At 31.7% G+C, this 23208-nt stretch overlaps 1 protein-coding gene across 5 annotated transcripts in view; it reads left to right on the top strand.

Annotated features, from left to right (window-relative positions):
- The window catches only part of LOC143195283 (transducin beta-like protein 2), a 253458-nt gene that overhangs the window by 100610 nt on the left and 129640 nt on the right, over positions 1–23208 (top strand). For 4 of the 5 annotated variants that reach the window (XM_076402317.1, XM_076402309.1, XM_076402292.1 and 1 more), the window contains exon 6: positions 18–1581. The exons of the other annotated variant lie outside the window; for it this stretch is intronic. In XM_076402317.1, the coding sequence (XP_076258432.1) occupies positions 18–574 (557 nt within the window). In that variant the 3' untranslated portion in view covers positions 575–1581. Of the gene's footprint in view, positions 1–17; positions 1582–23208 lie in introns of those variants that run through there. 5 annotated transcript variants of the gene reach the window in all.

Genomic DNA, 23208 nt, shown 5'->3' with positions numbered 1-23208 from the left:
AGATGATGTTCTTTCAGTGAACTCGACGTTCGTGGAAACGGAACCGCCCAAGAGATGGAGAAGAGACGGAAACTACGGCGTCTACGGCCTGGATTGCGAGATGTCGTACACCATCGACGGTTTGGAGGCGGTCAAGGTGACCTTGGTGGACCTGGCCGGCCGGCTCGTGTACGACTCGTTCGTCAAGCCGAAGAACGAGATCGTCGACTTCAACACGCGCTTCAGCGGCATCGACGAGGAGATATTCAAGAACAACCACCCGAAAAGCTTGGCGCGCGTGCAGCGCGACCTGATGAAGTTCATCACGTCGGAGACTATCGTGATCGGTCACGGTTTGGAGAACGACTTCAAAGCCTTGCACATGGTGCACAAGACCGTGGTGGACACGTCGTTCACGTTCCCGGACGACCGGGGTCTGCCGTTCAAGCGGTCCCTGAAGAGCGTCACCAAGTTGTACCTGTGCAAGGACATTCAGTGCGGCAGCAACGGGCACGATTCCGTCGAGGACGCCCGCGCCTGCGTCGAGCTCATGTTGTTGAGGGTAAAGTTGGAGAAGTTTCCGATGCTTAACTGAGAAGACACCGGACATGGTGATTCTGCTTCGGTATCAGAAGGGAATCGCGTTCTTTTCCGAATCCGGACACTCGAACGTTGGTTGTTTTCGTACCTGTTGTTCACTGATCATTTCTAATTCATAGGCTTTTATTTATACGGCTTTTCATGATCACACATTAAGATAAGGTTTATATTAAATCATCTTTACTAGGACATTAAGCGAGAATCTCATTGTTCACAGAATTGTGATATTTTTTATATATATGCGGCTCTCCGGTCGGAGCTATTTCGACTGCTTCCAAGCCGATGACTGTTTTAAGTGACCTTAACGGTAACGATTTATCGTGGAGCAGTTTCGGACGAATAATATTTTAAAAAAGTTACAGTTCGACAACTTCACACTAAAGAATAATAATCCAGTGATTGTTAGGCTGTAACTCTATCAGTTCCTGATAACTTATAGTCACAGTTAACAGCGATATCTTCTGTCGTTCTGTCGATAAACGAAAAGACTTATTTCGAGTGAGAGAATATATTCAGCGACTGTGCCTATATTTTAATTTTAGTACGTAGGAATTAAATTAAGAGTACGAGTACAATTTCCTTCTGGTGTCAGAACAGTGGTCTCAATCAATTCAATTGATTAATCCAATCAGCCAAAAATGAATTCGAATCCGACCTTGCCCTGGCGTGAGCTCGCCCGCGAACCCTCAGGAGGAGACAATCGTCACTTTTGAACACTGCCCTTAGTATTCATTCGGTTTTTTTTGACTTGCGTTCTCCTACTGTCTCCCTTCAAACAAAATACCCGGTCTCCTTTCGATGGAATTTATTTTATTTTTGATTCAGTAGAGATTAAGTATTATTAGATTATAGTTTTTTGTTTTTCCCTGACGGCGAAAAGCGAAACAACACATCTTCTAAGGCTGTGTTTATTGTAAAAAATAGAATAAGGTTATATAGTTTGTAAAGATAGCTATTTTTTATAGGAGATCCTATTTTAAAATAAAATACGTTGAATATAAATGCTGTATTTTTATTTACGTTTAAAAAAATACCGTCCAGGCGTAGACCTCTATAAGGGTAAGTGCTTTTTTTGTTTTATCTCCCCAATATTCCCTTTTACATTCCTATTACTATACATATAATTGCTATATATATAATTGCACAGTAACAGTACTTTTTCACAAATTTGGAGTGTTGTGTTCTTTTAAAAACACTGGCAACTTGTTTATCCTTTACTACAATTATTAATCATTTTTTATTGATATTACTAATGACACTTAATAAAGTTGATACTGAATGAAAGTACATCGTATTTTAATAGATATCGGAATCAATTCGTCTTGTTGAAAATACGTTCTTTAAAGGAAATTTTATTATTAATTATATTGACTACCGGTAATTCATCTTTAATTGTTATCATTCGAAAGTCGTTTTATAAAATTAAATGAATAAATTAAGTGACCTTAACGGTAATGATTTATCCTGGATCAGTTTCGGACAAATAATATTTTTTTTAGTTACAAAAAGTTACAGTTCGACAACCTCACACTAAAGAGTAATACTCCAGTGATTGTTAAACTGTAACTCTACCAGTTCCTGATAACTTATAGTCACAGTTAAGAATGGTATCTTCTGTCTATAAATCGAAAAGACTTATTTCGAGTGACAATATATTCAGCGACCGTGCCTATATTTTAATTTTAGTACATAGGAATTAAATTAAGAGTATGAGTACAATTCTGGTGTCAGAACAGTGGTTTCAATTAATTTATTAGCCAAAAATGAATTCTAATCCGACCTTGCCCGAGCGTGAGCTCATTTGCGAACCCTCAAAGAAGAGACGATAGTCGTCGATAGACACTTGAACGCTGCCGTTAGATTAATTTGTTTATTTTTTTGACTTTCGTTTTCCTACTATCTCCCGCCAATCAAAATACCCGGCCTCTTTTCGATGGAATTTATTTTAGTTTTGATGTAATAGAGATTATGTATTATCAGGTTATAGTTTTTTGTTTTTCCCCGACGGCGAAAAGAGAAACAACACATCTTCTTAGGCTGTGTTTATTGTACAAATAGAATAAGTTTATATAATTTGTAAAGATAGCTATTTTTTATAACAGATCTTATTTTAAAATAAAATACATTGAAAATAAATAGCGCATTTTTATTTACGTTTAAAAAAATAACACCGTCCGGTCTTAGATTTCAATAAGGGTAAGTGCTTTTTGTGCTTTATATCACCCCTATATCTTTCCTATTAATTTACATATAAATGCACAGTAACAGTATTTTTTTGACGATTTTAAAGTGTTGAGTTCTTTTAAAAATACTCACAACTTGTTTTTCCTTTACTACAGTTATAAATTATTTTTTATTGACATTATTAATGATATTTAATAAAGTTACTACTGATCGAAAGTATATGTTATTTTAATGGATGGTGGAATTAATTCGTCTTAGACAAGGAATAGCTTGATGAATCAAAAAAATTCAATGTCAATTGTTAAACTTATTAGACAATAACCAATATAAAATAGACTTCAAATTCGTAAGGAACTTTCAGACATCGTAGCAGTTGTTATTTTTCTTAGTTGTATATATATATAGTTGTATATATATATATATATATATATATATACATATATATATATATATATATATATATATATATATATTATATTGACTGGCACTTAAAAGTCTCTAGAAACTAGTAACATTTCATTATTGTACACAGAAGCCTTCTTTTAACTAGAGAAGAAATACTATACTTTAACATAGACGTTTACATACGACGGAAAATACTCAAAATTAGCGAAAATGGTTACCATAGAAATTTGAAAAGAATATCTTTTAGAACCGTTTCAACATCACCATTTCAGTCAGGTAAAAAAAAGTTCAATGTGTATTTTTCTGACTAGCAATGGCTGTCATCCTGTTTCTAAAATCTGAAAAAGTGATAAAATGGATAAAAAAGTTGTAGAAAGCGATAAAAAATATATTGTACCAACATATACTTTTATGTTTTATATTAATACCAATATATTTCTTTACAGATGTCTTCTTAAAGTGACAAAAATGATCAGAATACATGCAAGCATCCAATTAGGGCTTACAATTAATTTGTAGTACTTTTCAAAAAATAAATAAATAGTCTATTTAAAATCAGAATAAGGAGGTATATTAAAAACGCTGGTTTTTAGTTAAGTCAAGTTTTTAAATACTTCGTATTTTCGCTATTTTTAATAATATTAATGATTCTGCAATTCATATTCACCTAGCATGTTCGAGAAATCTTTAAAGGGTACATCGCCACTTCAATTTTTTCACATAATTCTCCCGGAGAAAATTGTAAAGAAGATGAACATATTAGATAACTTATATTCTTTTTTAACGGGAGATCTAGTACCACTTGAGCTTGTTAAATCACCAGTTGAGTCTATATTTTCAGTTCCAGAGAACTTTGCTCTGAGAAAAACAAGAGTCTAATATTGTATTTTTGTCTTATTTCAGGCTATTTAACAAAACTTCTGAAAAAGAGACAACATGCAATGTTTGTCTACATTCTATATTAAGTAGTTCCACAGGTAAAATACTCTAAAATCTAAATATCTTTAAAAAACATAAATATTTAGTGTTTCAACTGTCTAATCCATAATGATTTTCAAGACCAAATTTTAAGTTATTATGAGGTGTGATTGTATTTTTGGTTTAATGAAGTTAATGCAATATCAACAGGGAAGGATTTAAAGTTTACCTTCAATATATCAAGATAAGTTAGAACTCTAATATTTGTATATAATATATATAATATTGTAATAATATTTGTACAGGATTTTATTTTAATAAATTAATTTTAAAAATTAAATTTGATTTTCATTAAATACTATTGGCCAATAAATGTGACGTCACAAAATAATCAGGCGAAATGGCAGACCAATCAAAGCAAAGTATTTTCCTTACAGGTTTCTACATAATTATTTTAAACTAACCAATCAAATTCACGTTGTCAGCGCTGCCAATAATTGAACTAAGCAAAACTTTGCCCCACTACTTACCATTGTAGTTGCACACCCCTGATACCCTTCAATAACATCCCAGATAAACGTCTCGGGGTTGCCAGCTATTCGTTATCGGGTTCTAGTTGGCGCTGCTGGCACCCCGCTCGATTTCAATATCTGGGATTATATTACTGGGTATTTTGTAGACCGTTATTCCACGATATAAAATTCGACATGCCTCAAGGTCGCTACACTATTATATTTTTTGGCATATTTGATTAACTGTAAATTAAAATACCAAAGTTTTATTTAATCAAGTATCATCAATTGTTGGATAGAATGATTAATATTTGCTGTTTTTGCGGGGAATATATTGTTGATGGGAACAGTATAATTTTTTATTACTTGTTTATCGTTTTTATAATACTATGAATTAATTCTTATATATATCCCCATCAATTTCGCAAAATATTTTAGTAAACAAATTTTAAAAAAGTCTCCAATATAGTGAGGCTAGAAACGACGCATTTTTATATATTATTGTATCAGTTGTTAATTTCCTATAATATAGAGGTTGTCCCTTTATATAAATAAATAGTGAATTTCATCCTACTTTACGACTTCCAGGTTGGGCGCAAATTACCACACAAGATATAAAATTCCATTAAATAGACATTACCCTTAGGGTAACCCAGTGTTATATCTTCATCTTCATTAAAGTTCTTTGAATTTCAGTAATTGACCCTTACGTTGGCAATTGCCAAAACCTAAATAAATATCTTATTTACTTATTTAGTAGTAGAGCTATTAAAAAATTTATGTTAAACTAACAAAGCACCATCAACTTTTTTTAAATATATTTTTGAAATGTAAAAACATTTGAGGGCATTTAAATAAGTTTGTCATGTTTTTCTATCCCAAATTGAGCTTTTATTTTTAAAGAATTGAATATTGTGTTTTCTTCAAGGTATTATCCATCACTTGCCACTACTGTAAATACTCACACGCATAAATAGCCTAAAAGGGAATTTCCCCAACAATTTAAGCTTTTATTATTTAACAACTATTGCTATTTTAAGTAAATATTTTTAAAACTTTTTATAAATACATTAAAATTTCTACATAATTTTACATATTTAACATTCAATAAATATTCCTTAGCAAACGTGTAACATATAAAAATGCTTTTTAATGTTTTAAAATGCTGTAATTTTTTTTTTAGTTAGCCCTAACCCTCAAAATATGCGTGTATACGTTTGACAGCTGTCGGATCATTAATCTGTGAATTATAGCATTTTGAGTGAAGCAACTTTTATTATTGTGAAAAAAAATTATAAAAAGGAATTTCGCGTGTTGATAAAATATTGCTTTTTGAAGCGAAAAAATACAGTTGAAGCAAAAACTTGGCTTGATGTCGAGTTTCCAGGGCACTGCCGCAGGAAAATCAACCATCAAGGATTGGTATTCTAAGTTTATGGTGAAATGAGCACCGAAGACGGTGAACGCAGTGGACGTCCAAAAGAGGTTGTTACCGATAAAAACGTTAAAAAAAACATGAAATAACAAACAGTCTAAAGATATCAACTGGACGTGTACATCATATAATTCACGAATAATTGGGTATGAGAAAGCTATGTGCAAAGTGGATGCCGCGCGAGCTCACTTTTGACCAAAAACGACGAGTTGATTTATTACTATTTGATTTTATGTTTTAGTGCAACCCCATATTTGCACCCCATAGGCCCAAATTTGCTTTATGATTTACGGATAAACCAATCTTTTTTAAGTCAAGCTGAGAGTATCTTCCGACTAACCAGTACAGTTGCTTGACTTTGAGTTTAATCTGCTTTGCTTTTTTTCTAGCATAATGTTTCCAATTTAACCTACCATCGAGATATATTTCGAGGAATTTAGCTGATTCTGCTTGAGGATTGCATCTGTCAAGTGATATAATGAGGTTTTTGTCTTTTCGCCGTAACGCAAAATTAACATGGACAGATTTGGAGCTATTAAGCTGTATTTTCCAGTCCCTAGTCCACTTGTAGATCTTGTTGACCGCTATTTGTACTTTTTATGTACCCTTAGCCAGAGATACATCTTTTGCCATTATAACTGAACTGTCATCAGCGAATGTTCCAAGTACTATATAGAATTTCAGCGGTATAGAGCAGACACACCCTGTGGAACTCCAACCGAAATAAGTTTAACCGTTGAGACTGCCCCTTCAAGCGAAACTCTAAATTTTCCTGCGAAAAGATATGGCTCCAGCAGTTAACAATAGTTCCTCGATAGCAATTTGCTCATATTGTAGATTAATCCCAATTGCCATACCCGGTCAAACGCTTGTGATACGTCATAATACAGGACAGTATTTTCTTTCTTCGAATTCCTTTTCAATAACCGCTGTTACTCTGTGCACTTGGTCGAGACTTGGTATGAAGATAATTTTAAGATCCACTTATAATTACAATTCAAAAAGGTTTAAATTATATATATATTTGATGATGAATGTTTGATTTCCTTAAACGTTTAGCAGCTCTGTGTCATAATCCAGTTTTTCAAAATAAACCATCGTGCTTATTGTTAGTTTAACTTTTTGAATCAATTGGATGTAAAGGTTAAGAATTGGTTAACTGGCAACCAATTTTTTGTTAAGACTTCCAACACCATGAAGAAAAATTATAAACGAAAGCACAATTTGTTGTAACATCTATTCTATCAGTCATTTTCAGTTTCGTCTGACTCCTTGCTGTTTTCACATTTCAATATATTTGTGGAAAACACCATAGTGTTTAATAAAATTTATTTTGAACCAAAAAAAACATGTTTTTTCACATCACAAACCTAGAAAAAGTGAATACCTTGGCTCATATACTGGGTCAATAATATCTAATGATGGGGTATATTTCGGCCAATTTAGACATATTTGGCAATAAGTTATATGGACCAGTAGCTGATATAAATGTGTTACATTTGAAACTAATGGGAATTGAGCCATGAATTCTGAAATTAACTTGAATGATACAATCTTTGTTTTGCAACAAAACGTGAACGAACTATTTCTGGCTTGGGGTTTGGCTGAAATTTGGGACAACAGAAATTTTGTAACTCGAGGAGCAGTCATTATTTTTACGTGCCATTATCAACCCGAATTCGTATCTATACTACAATGGAATGTATGGATATTGCAATTATATTAAACATAATTTTAATAGAGTTATTTATTTCTATGAAATGCGTGTAAGAGAAATTTCCACATTAACCGCCTGCAAATATGGATATCGTATTTTTTTCTTCATTTCACTTCTTACGTAAACTTTATTCAAACCTTTTTGTCTCATTTTACTTTCACCAGCTGACGGTGATATATCACGAGGAAAAGTAATATATACGCATTACCGCAATATTTTTTTTATTTATTTTGATTTTGTTTGGGTCGGGGCAAACGCTAAATATTTGAACGCTGATAAGATGGGCAACATGACTTGTTTACACGATGCGTTATGTGGTACTTAATTGTAAGTGATTTCTATTTATAAGGCGTTATTAATGTTTAATAGAATTTTGGTGTATACATTTGACAGAGCTGGGCAAAATACATAAGATTTTTGGGTAACAGTAAATTTCCTCAAATAGCAGATTTTTGCTTAATTAATTTTTGTGAAAATAACCGTTTATATATATATATATTATGACCTATAGAAGTAGTGAGTGATCAGTAAGTGATACCCTGTGTAAAATATCTTATTCTGAATCTTACTCTAAAGTCTATATCTGTCCATTTACTATTCAAGTTTCTGCTTGTGCACTCTTTTGAACCATTTAACACTAACACTTTGAATTGGTTTAGTTTAAGACCACTTTGTTTGCTTTTAACAAGTATGTGCTTCTTCCAAGTTGAACGTTGGTCTCTATGTAATATATATATATATATATATATATATATATATATATATATATATATATATATATAGCATCCTATGCCTGGGAGTCTGGGCTTGTTAAAAGAAAAATCGAAAGATGTTCAGTTACACTTCAATAAATTAATATTTGTGGGCATTATTGCTATTATATGTTGATCAAGAGAGAAATAAGGGCATTTGAAAATGGCAATTATCGAGTCAAGATCAAATTCAAACACCAAAACAATTTACACGAGCTATTTAAGTATTAATCGAGAATCTATAGGTCAATATTTGTTATCGCGGAATCAAGTATCGAAAGACAATTATTGATTGGTGAAATCTGGTTGCAAAGATAACAAAAAATATGATATGTATAGGTTATATCAGCATATATTAATAGAGTCATTAACATTGTCAATGTTTGTTTCGATATTATATAGCTGTTTCGTATAACTGAAAATCATGAAACCTGGATAGTTTGATTTGTTTTCGTATATAAATAAAAATGTAGGTTATGTTTGGGGTGATTTATAATGCGTAATATCATAAGGATTTTTAATAAATGGTATTACTGTGTATTAAATGGTATCGGGTATATTTGTAACCAACTTCAAGCTGACAGATTGTTTTCATTACATTGAAAATGTTTGAGTTTGTACGGAGTAAATTGAATTTGTGGGAAATTTTACATTTTGCTTCAATTTGAAGAAAAACTGAACGTCAAGTCATGAAGCATCGAATGATGTGTGAAGCTTACGGCAACCATGGTTTCGACGTTTTAAAAATAGTGATATTGACACCGAAGACGAAATGCGTTCTGGACAGCCAAAAACGATATGTTTTTGAAGGCGAGAACTTGAAGTCATTACTCGATGATGGTGTGTGAGAAACGCAAGAAGAATATGCGGAACTAGGGAAAGTAACACAAGAAACGATTTGTTATCGCTTGAAGAACATGGGAATGATCGGCTTTGATATTTTGTGCCGTATCAATGAAGCCAAGATACATTAAAAGACGTTTGGTTACGTGTGAAATGTTGTTCCAGCGGCAAAATCGGAAAGGTTTTTTTGCATCGTTTTGTTACTGGTGAGGAAAATTGGATCCACTACGATAATCCAAAACGAAAAAAATCATGGGCATCACCTGGTCATGCATCAACATCAACGGCAATGTCGAATATTTATGATTCCAAGCTGATGCTCTCTATTTATTGGTATCAGCTTGGTGTGATATACTACGATCTGCTAAAACCTAATGAAATTATCAATGGTTCCGCAAAAGTAACCAGAGTACGATTAAAAACACAATATGTTATTCTTCAGCATAACAACCCTCAACCATACGTTGCAAAACCGGTGAAGACACACCTGCAAACATTAAAATGGAAACCTTGCTACTTTTGATTAACAGGTCAATTGAAAAGTTCCCAGCCTAACACATAGATGGCGCCATTAGAATTAAATTCATATGTTTTTAGTTAACCCTAACCCGCAAAAGATGCGTGTATAAATTTGACAGCTATCGGATTATTAGTTTGTGAATTATAGAATTTTGAGTGAAGCAACTTTTGTTAATGTGAAAAAAAAAACGGATAAAATGGAATTTCGCATGTTGATAAAATATTGGTTTTTGAAGGGAAAAAATACAGTTGAAGCAGAAACTTGGCTTGATGCCGAGTTTCCGGGCACTGCCCTAGGAAAATCAACCATCAAGGATTGGTATGCTAAGTTTACACATGGTGAAATGAGCAACGAAGACGGTGAACGCAATGGACGCCCAAAAGAGGTTGTTACCGACGAAAATATTTAAAAATCCACAAAATGATTTTGAATGACCGTAAATTGAAATTGAAATTGAATGAAATAGCAGACAGTCTAAAGATATTAATTGAACGTGTATATCATATCATTCACGAATACTTGGATACGAGAAAGCTCTGTGCAAAGTGGGTGCCGCGCGAGCTAATTTTTAACCAAAAACAACGACGAGTTGATGATTCGGAGCAGCGTTTGAAGATGATCAAGCGTAATAAACCCGAGTTTTTGCGTCGAAATGTGACAATGGATTAAACATGGCTCCATCATTTCACTCCGAAGTCCAATCGACAGTCGTCCGAGTGGACTGCACACAAAGAACCCGCTCCAAAGCGTGGGAAAACGCAACAGCCGGCTGGCAAGTTTATGGCGTCTGTATTTTCGGATGCGCATGGAATAATTTTCATTGACTACCTTGAAAAGGGAAGGATCATCAACAGTGACTATTTCATAGCGTTATTGGGCCATTTGAAGGATGAAAAACGGCCGCGTTTGAAGAAAGAGAAGGTGCTGTTTTACTAAGAAAATGCACCGTGACACAAGTCAGTGAAAACGATGGCAAAAATCCATGAATTGGGCTTCGAATTGCATCCCCAACCACCGGGTTCTCCAGATCTGGTCCCCAGCGACTATTTTCTGTTCTCAGATCTCAGATATTTTGAAGCAAAGGCCAAATCGTACTCCAAAAATGGTAAAAGTATCGATGGACAATACTTTGAACAAAATATATTGTACCGATTTTTCACGATAAAGCTAAAGTTTAAAACTAATTTATAGGTGTAATAATATACTTATTGGATTAAATGTTGATATAATAATAATATAGCTTTATGATGTTGCCAGTTTGAAGATAATTCACTCTTTCTTCTTTTTGCGCCCCAAACTTTTCTTTCCATAATTTCTTTTGATATCTCTGACAACATGGTAATGGACTTGAAAGGTCCATGTTAGTTTGGCAGCGATCCAGTAATCCTTCCAGTTTTATGCTTCTTCGGCATTTGAAAACCGCTTGTCAGCCAAATCATACTATATCGATCTATATGTGTTTTAATAAAAAGGGAATATGTCTACTCAGTATGATGGATGCACCAGTAATTAGTCATGTACAGTAATAATTTCATTCGGTTACTTTATTACAGATAAGACTTTAGGACTTTATGACATGATATTTTCTTTTGGTATATAACAGAAACAGAAAACTTCGAGATATAGCCTACCGAGGTGTAGTTTTTTTTCCTGTTACGTGTAATAGTGATATACTACAGACGGTATGGAACAATACGAGGCCAATATAAAGAACAATTCCTGGGAATAATTACCCAACTGAAATAAGAAATCTGGCAGCTGAAAAAAGAAGACTAAGGAATAAGAATATATATATATATATATATATATATATATATATATATATATATATATATATATATCCTACCTCAAATAAATGAAGTAACCACCAAGGAGATAGAACCAGTAACACCAAAAGAACTAACAGAAGAAATAGAGACAAATATATATATATATATAATTATAATTATAATAAGAAAATGTATAGTTCCCCTGCATCAGTTTGGTTTTATAGAAAATCATGTAACAGTGGACCAGGTGCATATACTTATTGATTAATTGGAGAAACCACTAGAAGAAAAGAAGATATGTTCAGCAGTATTCCTGAATGTAGCTAAGGCCTTCGATAAGGTCTGGTATCGGTGACTTGAACATAAGCTTAAAGAACTTCTTCCTGAGCAACTTGCTGTTAAAATCTTATATTAATGAAAGTGTGTTTCGCATTAGATGCGAAGATCAATATTCAGCATTAAAATCAATAAAGGCTGGTGTACCACAAGGCAGTATTCTAGGCCCATTGCTGTATGTATCTCTAAGAGTTTGAAATTTGTTTTTGTTCTATACACCAGTAACACCTATTGACCAGTAACAGAACACATTACATGGCCAGAGATTCCGTACCTTCACCGATCCATATCGTTGATTAAAATATATGCAAGCACCTAATGTATTACTTAAATATAATAAAATAATATAAATCTTTGTTTCAAAAAATTTATTATTACTTTCCGAAATAAATTAACAATTTAAATTTTTTTCTAAGGATTCAAAAACGTAATATCATATTTACTATTATTATATGACTTAATTATCGTATGACGCAATCCCGTATGTTTATATCAGAAAGATCATTGTTTACACTTCATTACTCATTATCTGAATTTACTTTCGTTTATAAGTATAAATAAAATTTAAAAAATACGTAAAATCTGGGTTTTTTAACATCCTAATAAATATCCATTTTTAAATATTATTATTGTTATAGTGGTTTTTAGTGAAAATTAGGTGATTCCTCAAGCTCAATCCGTAAAACACATTGACTATCATCTCGATAGTTGGTTAAATAGGGCACGTTACATTACGTTAGACAAAAATCAGAGCATTCATACTCAAAATCAAAGAAATGTACAGGTTAGTTGGAAGATATTTCCAACTTTTCCTAAGATCAAAGAGATTGGTTCATCAGTCAATTATCAGTCAATCTATTTGGACTTATGTAGTGCAAATACGGGGTTGCACTGAAATATTAAACCAACTTTAATCCAATATTGCCAAATCAAAATTCTTTGAATAATTATCAAAGCTGTGCAAGACGAATACATTGTGACCAAAGAAATACACAATGACGTCGAAGTAAAATGGATATATGAAGTTATCCAATATTTCGCTTTAAAATATAAAATAAGGTTACTAAATCACAGCAACATAGAAGTACGGATCAGAAGATTGAAGTGAACCAAGTCACATGAACTTGTGTTAGTGTGTGTAAGTGTTCCATCTTAAGTTTAGCTTAAATAGTCTGGTTTAGTTACTAGTCGAATTTTAGTTCGATAAATACATTGCTGATATATTTATCCAACACTCGCCTTCATTGTGTGCTGTTGCAAGTACAACAGATTTACTAAGCATACTTAATATAAGCCGTAATAAAAACATTTTATGTTTATGTACAGTTTTTCAAAAACTTTTGAGGCTACCTACAACAAAAATAACCACTGTGGCAACATACACAGACGATACGGCAGTCTTAGCCTACAAACACAACTAAATCAAATACAAATGTGGCTGAAAAAGTGGCGTATAGAAGCCCACGAAAAACTCATACAAGCAGAGGATGCTAAATATCTTGGTATGCACCTAGATTAACGCCTAATTTGAAAGAAGCACATACTGGCCAAACGGAAACAACTTGGGCTTAAACTCTTCCAAATGGCTTATCGGGCGAAAATCCAAGTTATCATTAGATAACAAGATATTATTGTATAAATCTATACTCAAGCCTATTTGGTCATATGTTGCATGCCATTGTCGATGCTCCACACTATGTTTCAAATGAAGTGATACAACGCGATATTCATCTAGAACCAATAACGAGTGTAATTCAACCTGTTTGTGTGAACTACTTCGAAAGAGTTTCAATGCATCTCAATGTACTCGCTAATCAGCTAAATATGCGAAGTAACAATGAAGTGCTTAGACTAAAACGTCTCACAGTCTCTCTGATCTAATTATTGGACCTATATAGACATTAGAATAATACTGATTAATTAAAACAGTATTTTATACAGGAGATCACTTAATGAAGTGATAGTATACATGCCATGTATATATAATATAAATGTAACAGATACAGATTAATTACCCCTGGGTAGATTGTGGAACTACCAAGAGTGATACAAAAATTAAAATTTGAAATAATTTTTAGTTCATGATTTTCAAGTATTATTCAGAAATATCAGGTTAATAAAATTCTGTATGATTTCTATCGGTGGCCCAGCAGCGAAGTAGCCTAAATTACTGATTTTTCTATAGAAATAAACTTTTGTTGTGTAAATATAAAGGTTAATATGTTCTAAGCATTATATATTTTTCTGACAATTTCAAAATGTTTCTTATCCATGATTCATGAATGATTATATTTTTATCAGAAAAATAATTATTGATCGTTTATTATCTTGAAATGGTTTTAAAAATTCTGAAAGATATAATTTTTCTTTTAAACGCAACAAAATAATCTACAATTCTTATATTTTTATTCTAAATTGGTCCATTTTGATTCATTTAATACACTCGGTGATTGTATTGTGTCTGTAACTGTGAAATAGCTGTATTATCTATGAAATTATATATTTAAATCAAGTCTCATAAGAATTATTTGGTGTATTACACCATACATTGGGTTAGAAAATATGTATTGCTTAAGTATAAAAAAACAATATAGGTAATTGTATATTGGGTAAAATTAAAAATTATTTGGTTCTTTATTTGTTAAACCAAATCTATTATATGTCTAAAAAATTATAGTTTAATATTAGGTGTATTGAATTAAATTACAATTTACAAATATTTATATAATAGTTTTGATATGAACATTTTTAAAAATTCTCTTCTTTCACTTGATAACACGTGTATACACGGTTTATAAGGTAAATTGTGTGTATAGCACACTCTTGTATAGCAAATCTTGACCAAATGTTCTGAGTAACAATTCTGAAGGATATGCAGTTGCAGCTTGAACAGAAAGATGAATCAGTCAGAAGAACCAGATGTTGTTCTAGTTACTTGACTATATAGCTGGTACATGTTTCTAGGAAGATGGAAACAATTATAGAAAATGTTAGAACATATTTTGATTATATTATATTTATATTGCTAAATATTTTAATTTTGATTATATATATTGCACTTAGTTTTTCCAATAAAAGCCTTTTCAAGCACTGACGCTGTTTCAAAGTATCACACTCGTGATGGTTTCTAGGGAGATGAATATTAGGGAGATTTGCTAGTAGTACCCCACAGTGTGATACCATAGACATGCTAAAAGCCTAAAAATTGACTATATATATATATATATATATATATATATATATATATATATATATATATATATATATTGTACTTAATTTTTCTAATAAAAGCCTTTTCAAAGTAAAACAATGACCGGTATACGTGGAAGCCTAATGGAAAAAGTATAACAATTAATTGAAGCCAAAAACTTATTTCGTTGATATTTTTTCACAATTTCATTCAACTGAACATCTCTTTAATCAGTACTTGTTACTAAGTCGAAATATATACTTGGCCGATTGTATCCACGATATATTTTTCTGCCTGACACACATCATTCAAAATTCAGATGGGTTTGAATGATTAAAACACCTTTAAAATTTAAATACCATCTCTAATTAGAAATGTTTATCACCAAAGTGACTGCCGATACATTTTTCATTATTATTTTGATTAGCTTTCATTTATAATTGAAAATAATTGGAATTTTCTTAATTATAAAATAGTTTTTCTTGATACTACGTAATGAAATATTTAGATTTCAATTTTAATTACGACTATAAAGTAAGTGATTGTATTGAGGTTTTAACTGTAAAAATCGTATCTCTTTTATCTGTGAAATTAATCGAACTATTAGATATAAAAATGAAGTGATTGTAAAGTGATTGGCTATGTAATATTTATAGTTATTTAGTAAAAAACTCTTTCTGATCTATATCATCACTTTCATATCTTGGGGTTCTTCAGTTAGACATGGAAACATAACAGTTTTCAAATAACTTTATCTAGAATATTATTAGTTCATATAAAATATTGAATTTTTTCTCTTTTTGCCATTGTTATTGAAATAAAGTAATCCCGTATTAAGGTTGGTTGTATAAACTATGAAAATGGTCAATTAGTTCTCCTTTAATGACCACCATTATGAAAATGTTAATATAATATAAAATCTTATATGAGTTGAATTAGTAAATTTACAATTTAAATTTATAATTTATATTTATTACTGTATGTTATTAATATTTAAAATTAATTACGCTTGGTATTTAATATATTTATATCTTAAATTTATATATCAGTATCAACTTCAAGATTCTCATATTTAATAGGTGTGTTTTATGAAGCAACACTGAACTCGTGATGTTATAGCCTTCACATGTTGATGGACTCATTAGATCATCTAAAACTTAAAAAACATGGTTTTACGTAATAAATTAGCATTTCTTAGAGAAGGTATAGTTACATTTTAATATGGATAATTTAAATCATATACTTTTCAGTTATGAATTATATAAAAATAAAAATGATATAATTATAGAAATGACAGCATTATCGAAAAAAAAAAAAACAAAATTGATATTATTTACAATTTTTATACTGTGTTTATTATACCATAATTGGGATGGTGAAAATATTTGAATGGTTTGTTTATAAAATACTGAAATAAAACCTTTAAGAGACTCTTAGAGAACAACTTCATTATAGAATCCGAGGACAGTATTTTTGATACTTCTTGATGTTGATTTTGATTCCTGCAAAAAAGTATTTAAGAAAATACTCAGAGAATAATTTTAGGTAACGCTGGCAAAAAGAATAGTGAATAATTAGAAAGATGAATAAATTTTTAAAACTATTATATGTGTATATTATTTAGGTCAGATAGACATTTTAGCCTACGCACTTCACTGGCATCGCACATATTTGTTTGGCGAGTGCATTCGGGTGCAATGACACTCTTTCAAAGTATCACACTCGTGATAGTTTTTAGGGAGATGAATATGCGTCAACGTTGGCACATAGTACTTTATTTGAAAATCTTTGAAGGATGGCTATGTTAGATTTGCTAGTTGTACCCTACCGTGTGATACGTCCATATAGGTCTAACATTTGACTTATACAACAATACCTTGTTAGCTAAAGCTAATTTGGATTCATGCTCTATAAACCAATACATATGGTTCAGTTTAAGCCTATATAATGATCCCAAAACCTGGAAAGTCAGCAAACGAAATAAAAACTTATAGACCTATATCACTGCTGCCAGTAATATCTAACGTTTTTGAAAAACTCTTGTTGAAAAGAATAAAACCGATATATAGAGAAAAAACCTAATACCAATACACCAGTTTGGGTTTATTAACAGGCACTCAACAATTGACCAGGTCCACAGAATAACAGATGTTATTGAAAAGGCCTACGAAAATAAAAAAGTATGCTCAGCTATATTTTTAGATGTAGCACAAGCCTTCGATAAGGTTTGGCATGAAGGCCTTGTTCATAAACTACAGAAAATGCTACCAAAACAACACACCGAACTATTAAAATCATACATTACAACCAGAATGTTTAGAGTCAAACAAGAAAATGGTTACTCTACAATAAAAGAAGCTAAAGCCGGTGTACCACAAGGAAGTGTACTGGGACCAATGCTTTATCTGCTCTACACTTGTAATATACCACAAATGGAAAATATTACGATGGTTACATTTGCTGATGATACTGCGATTATAGCTATCGGAGACAATAGTGAAGAAGCATCACGAATATTACAACAGGCAAGTGACAATATAAATAATTGGACATAAGCTTGGAAAATAAGAATTAATGAAAATAAATCTGTACATGTGCAGTTCACCTATAAACAGATCGTACAAGCACCAATAACATTAAATAATTCGATCATTCCATATAGCAACAACGCTAAATATCTCGGAATGAATCTCGATGCAAAACTTCGCTGAAAGGAATATATAAAGAAGAAAAGAAGAGAACTGGAATTGAATTATAGGAAAATATACTGGCTAATTGGAAGAAAATCACAATTATCAGTACATAATAAATTGCTATTATATAAGCAATTACTAAAACCTATATGGACATACAGAGTTCAATTATGGGGATGTTCTGCAAAGAGTAACATAAATAAAATATAAATTTTTGAGAAAAGTCCTGAGAGTTGTTGTGGGTGCATTCAAATACTATAGCCAGTCAAGAAATCAAGAGAATTGCAATGGGGTATGAGGAAAGACTCCATTCTCACACGAATATTGAAATATTGCAACTATTGGATACCACTAAAACAGGACACAGACTCAAAAGAATCAAACCATCTGATCTTGTGTAGTGTTGTGTAGTGAGGTGCATATGTTAATAAATTCAGCAGTGACATGTATAAACATTATTTCACTAGAGACTAAGATAGGGCCGATGGGTCTTCCTAGTCGTATACCTAGATTTAAGTTATCATAAAAACAAATTGTAGGTTAGACGGAAACGACTAATAACATTATATTAATTAAATAATAAAAAAAAGTTTAAGCCTAAGTTATTAACGCTTTCTTTGTATATGTTTGTTCCAAGTTAGGCGTCGATCCAGATGCATTCCCAGATATTTAAAATTATCTGTTTGATTATCAATATTTACCTGATGACAATTCCTTCTACGCAAGGTGAACTTCACGTGAGTAGATTTTGACTCATTCGCCTTGATACGCAATGTTTTCAACCAGAAATTGATTTTTGTTGAGATGGAGTTGTAGGTCCCTAGTGGCTGATATTGGATATTGGATGTGGCATGATAAAATCGCCTTATGGCTGTTTATAATATATACAGGACAAATATATAAGAAGTAACATGGATATGACAATATGAATCAATAAAAATATAAATCATAAAATATGATAAATCTTCGCGTTTTAATCGTAATACTGTAAAGGTGTTAACAGTTTTATTTTTCATGAAACTTTCTCTAAATATTTACAATGATGGTGTATTTTCTGTAATATTGTAATAAATAATTGTTGATAGATTTATTAATAAAATAATTTAATTTTGGTTTAATGATTTTAGTGTTAAATTATGTGGACTATACATATGAGTTTCTGTTACTGGAAGTCTAAACAAAGCTCAATTACTTTATACCTTGATCAACTAAAAAAAACTATAAAATTATATTAAGATTGGTTGAATAAATTTTAAATTAATCGCTTTATTGATGGCTGTTGAAGTGTAATAGGGTTATATAAACCATAAACAACAGAATTTGTCATACTTGACTGGTGTCTTTGAAAATTAAGTGAAAGATGGACATGGACGTTTTTCTGCATGTATTTCATTAAATGTGGTAGATATTTTTAGTTATTATTATTAAAATTTAGTTATTCAACAAATAGTAAATACTTTTTTCCCTATATGTCAGATAGATTGTAAGTTTAAGAATTAAGTTTTAACAAATGATGATCGAAATTTGGTGTTATTATTCAGTTGTTGTGACTATGATGACGGTTATTCGAAGTGAATATTTTATAATTTTCCTTTATTTAAAATATCGTATTTTATCTGCGAATGGTTTGCTTATAAGTCTTATAATATTTTTTTTATAAACGTTATTTATTCAAAAGTTTTTCATAACTATAATGGGTTTTCTAGTATAACATTGGTTCTGTGAATTTGTTTCGTCAGAATTTCATCAATTGTCTAAGCTTGAACACATGATAACCTTTTGAGTCGATTCCATACATGAATCTTGAATTGAATAAGGCCTTAAATATTATTTCAGAGAAACAGTTACAATAAATACATTGTATTAGATGATGTTCGTTGTAAATTAGATGGTGTAAATCGAGAAAACAAATAATCTACTTTTTGTTTCAAAAGCCTTACTATTTGTTCATTACAATATTTGAATCTGATCAGTAAATAGTGTTAAAGTACTTTATTAGCATAAGATAGTAAGGTAAAAACTTATATACTATTAATATAGTCTTGCAAAATGGATTGAATAAACTAGTGGTGATTTAATACTTAATAATATATTTAATATGTATATAATTTTGCATTTTTCTTCGATTAATGGAGGTTTTTACCACAAAATGGTACTACGTAAACAATTGCATGTGCTTTAGCTACCAAACATGCCATATAACTTATAATTGAATATATTCTATACCAATAAAGGTGAGTATTTACGTCAATTCATAACAATATGGATGGAAATTAGTGATCATTTTACGCAGTAGTTTCAAGAAGAGCCAAGGTTCGATTAAAATAGGAAAAATAGCTCTAAACATATTGGAGACTTGATCAATTTAATCTACAGGTTAAGTCATGGTGTAATTTTCACTGATTACTTTCAAACAGCTTATTAAACTTATTACAGTGAGGAGGTATCAAGATAACGAGTCATTTTTTTAATCAAATTTCAGTTAATGGCTACTTTTTGCAGTTCTGTAGACTAGAGTTTTTAGCTATTATATATCAAGACATGTTAGCTATTATATATCATTGTTTTAAAATAGGAAAATGAAAATGTTTGGACTATCCTTCTACCATAACTATATTTTGTCAGCTTATTTGTTAATTTAAATAGTCGACAATTGGAATTGCCACCCAGCGTTTTATCTAAAAGAAATTACGTTGTGCAATGAATCAATAACTAGTAGGCCATTATTGTTAATAATACACCTTTCTATAGGGAAACTTGACTCTTTCAACTTATGCGCTGAAAATAAATCGACTAAACCTAGTTTAAATTGAGAGAAAATACGTAAGAAAGTACCTTTCCTATAATAAATCAAGTGAAATCACAATTTTATACGAGCGATGCACTAGAAAAAATACTTATACATACTCTTCTGTTACTTACTTTACCTTTTACGTTTTGGGATTCTACTGATATAAATTAATTTTACCGGCTCGTATCAAGAATTAATTGCCATGACAATATCCTTTAGTTGCAAAATATCAAGATTATTTGAGAAGTACATTGATTTTGGACAGCTAAATCACTTTTGATGGAGAATAGAACAATCTGTCTATATATTTATTTGTGTTTCTTCTTAACATTATATTAGCGCTAAAGTCATTAGTGAAAACTTTACTTGAATTTCATTATAGCTTATTGATTATTAGTAGATCATTAACCATGAGTACTCAGTTATTCTGTAAGGTGTTCCGTATAACATATCAATTGAAAAGACCCCGGTCTACCATAGTAAAACACATTTTTTTGGCAAAATTAATTTTTTTTATTCAACATAATACCCTTCAAGGATGATACATTGATTATAGCGACGTTTCCACTTTTCGATACCATTTTTGTAGTACGATTTGTCCTTTGCTTCAAAATAGGCCCCAGTTTCGGCGATCACCTCTTCATTTGATGAAAATTTCTTCCTTGTGAGCATTCTTTTGAGATCTGAGAACAGGAAATAGTCGTTGGGGGCCAGAATACGATGAATACAATGAGACAATATATGCGATATAGGCAATATAATAATACGATATGAGAATACGATGGATGAGGAAGCAATTCGAAACCCAATTCATGGATTTTTGTCATCGTCTTCACTGACTTGTGATACGGTGCATTGTCTTTTTCTTCAAATGCGGCCGTTTTTCGGGGATTTTGCCCTTCAAAGGATTCAATAACGCTATATAATAGTCGCTGTTGATGGTCCTTCCTTTTTCAAGGAAGTTAATGAAAATTATTCCATGCGCATCCCAAAATATAGACGCCGTAACCTTGCCAGCCGACTGTTGCGTTTTCCCACGCTTTGAAGCGGGTTCATCATGTGCAATCTACTCGGATGACTGTCGATTGGACTTCGGACTGAAATGATGGAGCCATGTTTCATCCATTGTCACATATCGGCGCAAAAACTCGGGTTTATTACGCTTGATCATATTCAAACACTGCTCCGAATTATAAACTCGTCGTTATTTTTGGTCAAATATGAGCTCGCGCGGCACCCACTTTGCACAGAGGCTTCTCATACCCAAATATTCCTGAATGATATGACGTACACATTCAGTTGATATCTTTAGAGCGTTTGCTATTTCATTCAATTTCAATTTGGGGTCATTCAAAATATTTTTGTGGATTTTTTAAATGTTTTCGTCTGTAACAACCCCTTTTGGGCGTCCATTGCGTTCACCGTCTTCGGTGCTCATTTCTCCACGTCTAAACTTACCAATCCTTGATGGTTCATTTTCCTGGGGCAGTGTCCGGAAACTCGGCATCAAGCCAAGTTTTTTGGCTTAAACTCTATTTTTTCCCTTCAAAAAGCAACATTTTATCAAAATGCGAAATTACTTTTTATCAATTTTTTTCACAATAACAAAAGTTGCTTCCCTAAAAATCCTATAATTCGCAAACTAATGATCCGACAGCTATCAAATTTATACACGCATCTTTTCAGGGTTACGGCTAACTAAAGAACATATGGATTTAATTCTAGTAGCGCCATCTATATGTCAGGCCGGTGTGTTTTCAATTGACCTGTTATATACTTCAACAAAAATAATGAAATCAGACTATTCTTTATCCTATTTGACTTTAAACATTTGAAATAGAAATTTTCTAAACATTTGCCTTTCAAACAATAATATGATGCTCGATACTCGATGATTTTTGTTCTTAATAAAATAATCGTTTTTAGGATTGTTCATATTGTTTTATGGAATATTTAACACTCTCTATATACCTATCCTTTTGGAAAGGGAATAGTGGAGCAAAATCCAAAGAGATCATCAAACATTGAAAAGATTTTAGCCAGACAACATAATGATGGTGTGATAAAAATGACAGCAGAACTCATCATTCCCTTGAGTAATACTATATCGATAAAGGCTATTGGTACAGTGGGAGCTCCACAGAACATCCTTGATTAACATCATCCACATCACTGACTGGATTACTGCGAATGAAACATTCTACACATTACTGTGAATGCAACATTCTTAATAACGATTTCCGTGACTAGCATATTGTTACCAAACACTGTCATAAACCCATACATATAGCCGAAAGGATTCAGTTTTACTTTGAGGAACATCACAATATCATCAAACATCTTCCTTAGTCAACACAATCCCCAGACTTCAACATAATTGAGCAATTATGGAGTTTTAGGGCACAGAGTAAGGAGTACATTTCCATCTCTAACATCGTTGAGGTAATTGATGATACAAGCATGGAAGAAAATTCCATTGGCAACTCTTCAGACATTCTACGAAACTATTCCGAGAAGAATTACAACTGTTTTAAATGAAAATGGTGGCCCAACATCTTATTAAT

This window comes from Rhynchophorus ferrugineus, unplaced genomic scaffold (genome assembly GCF_030347505.1).
Source record: "Rhynchophorus ferrugineus isolate W39M unplaced genomic scaffold, kcgeb_rfMv2 rfM1, whole genome shotgun sequence".
NCBI classification, from domain to species: domain Eukaryota; kingdom Metazoa; phylum Arthropoda; class Insecta; order Coleoptera; family Curculionidae; genus Rhynchophorus; species Rhynchophorus ferrugineus.
The sequence above is the reverse complement of the archived record's forward strand: the minus strand, read 5'-3'. Positions and strand labels throughout refer to the sequence as shown.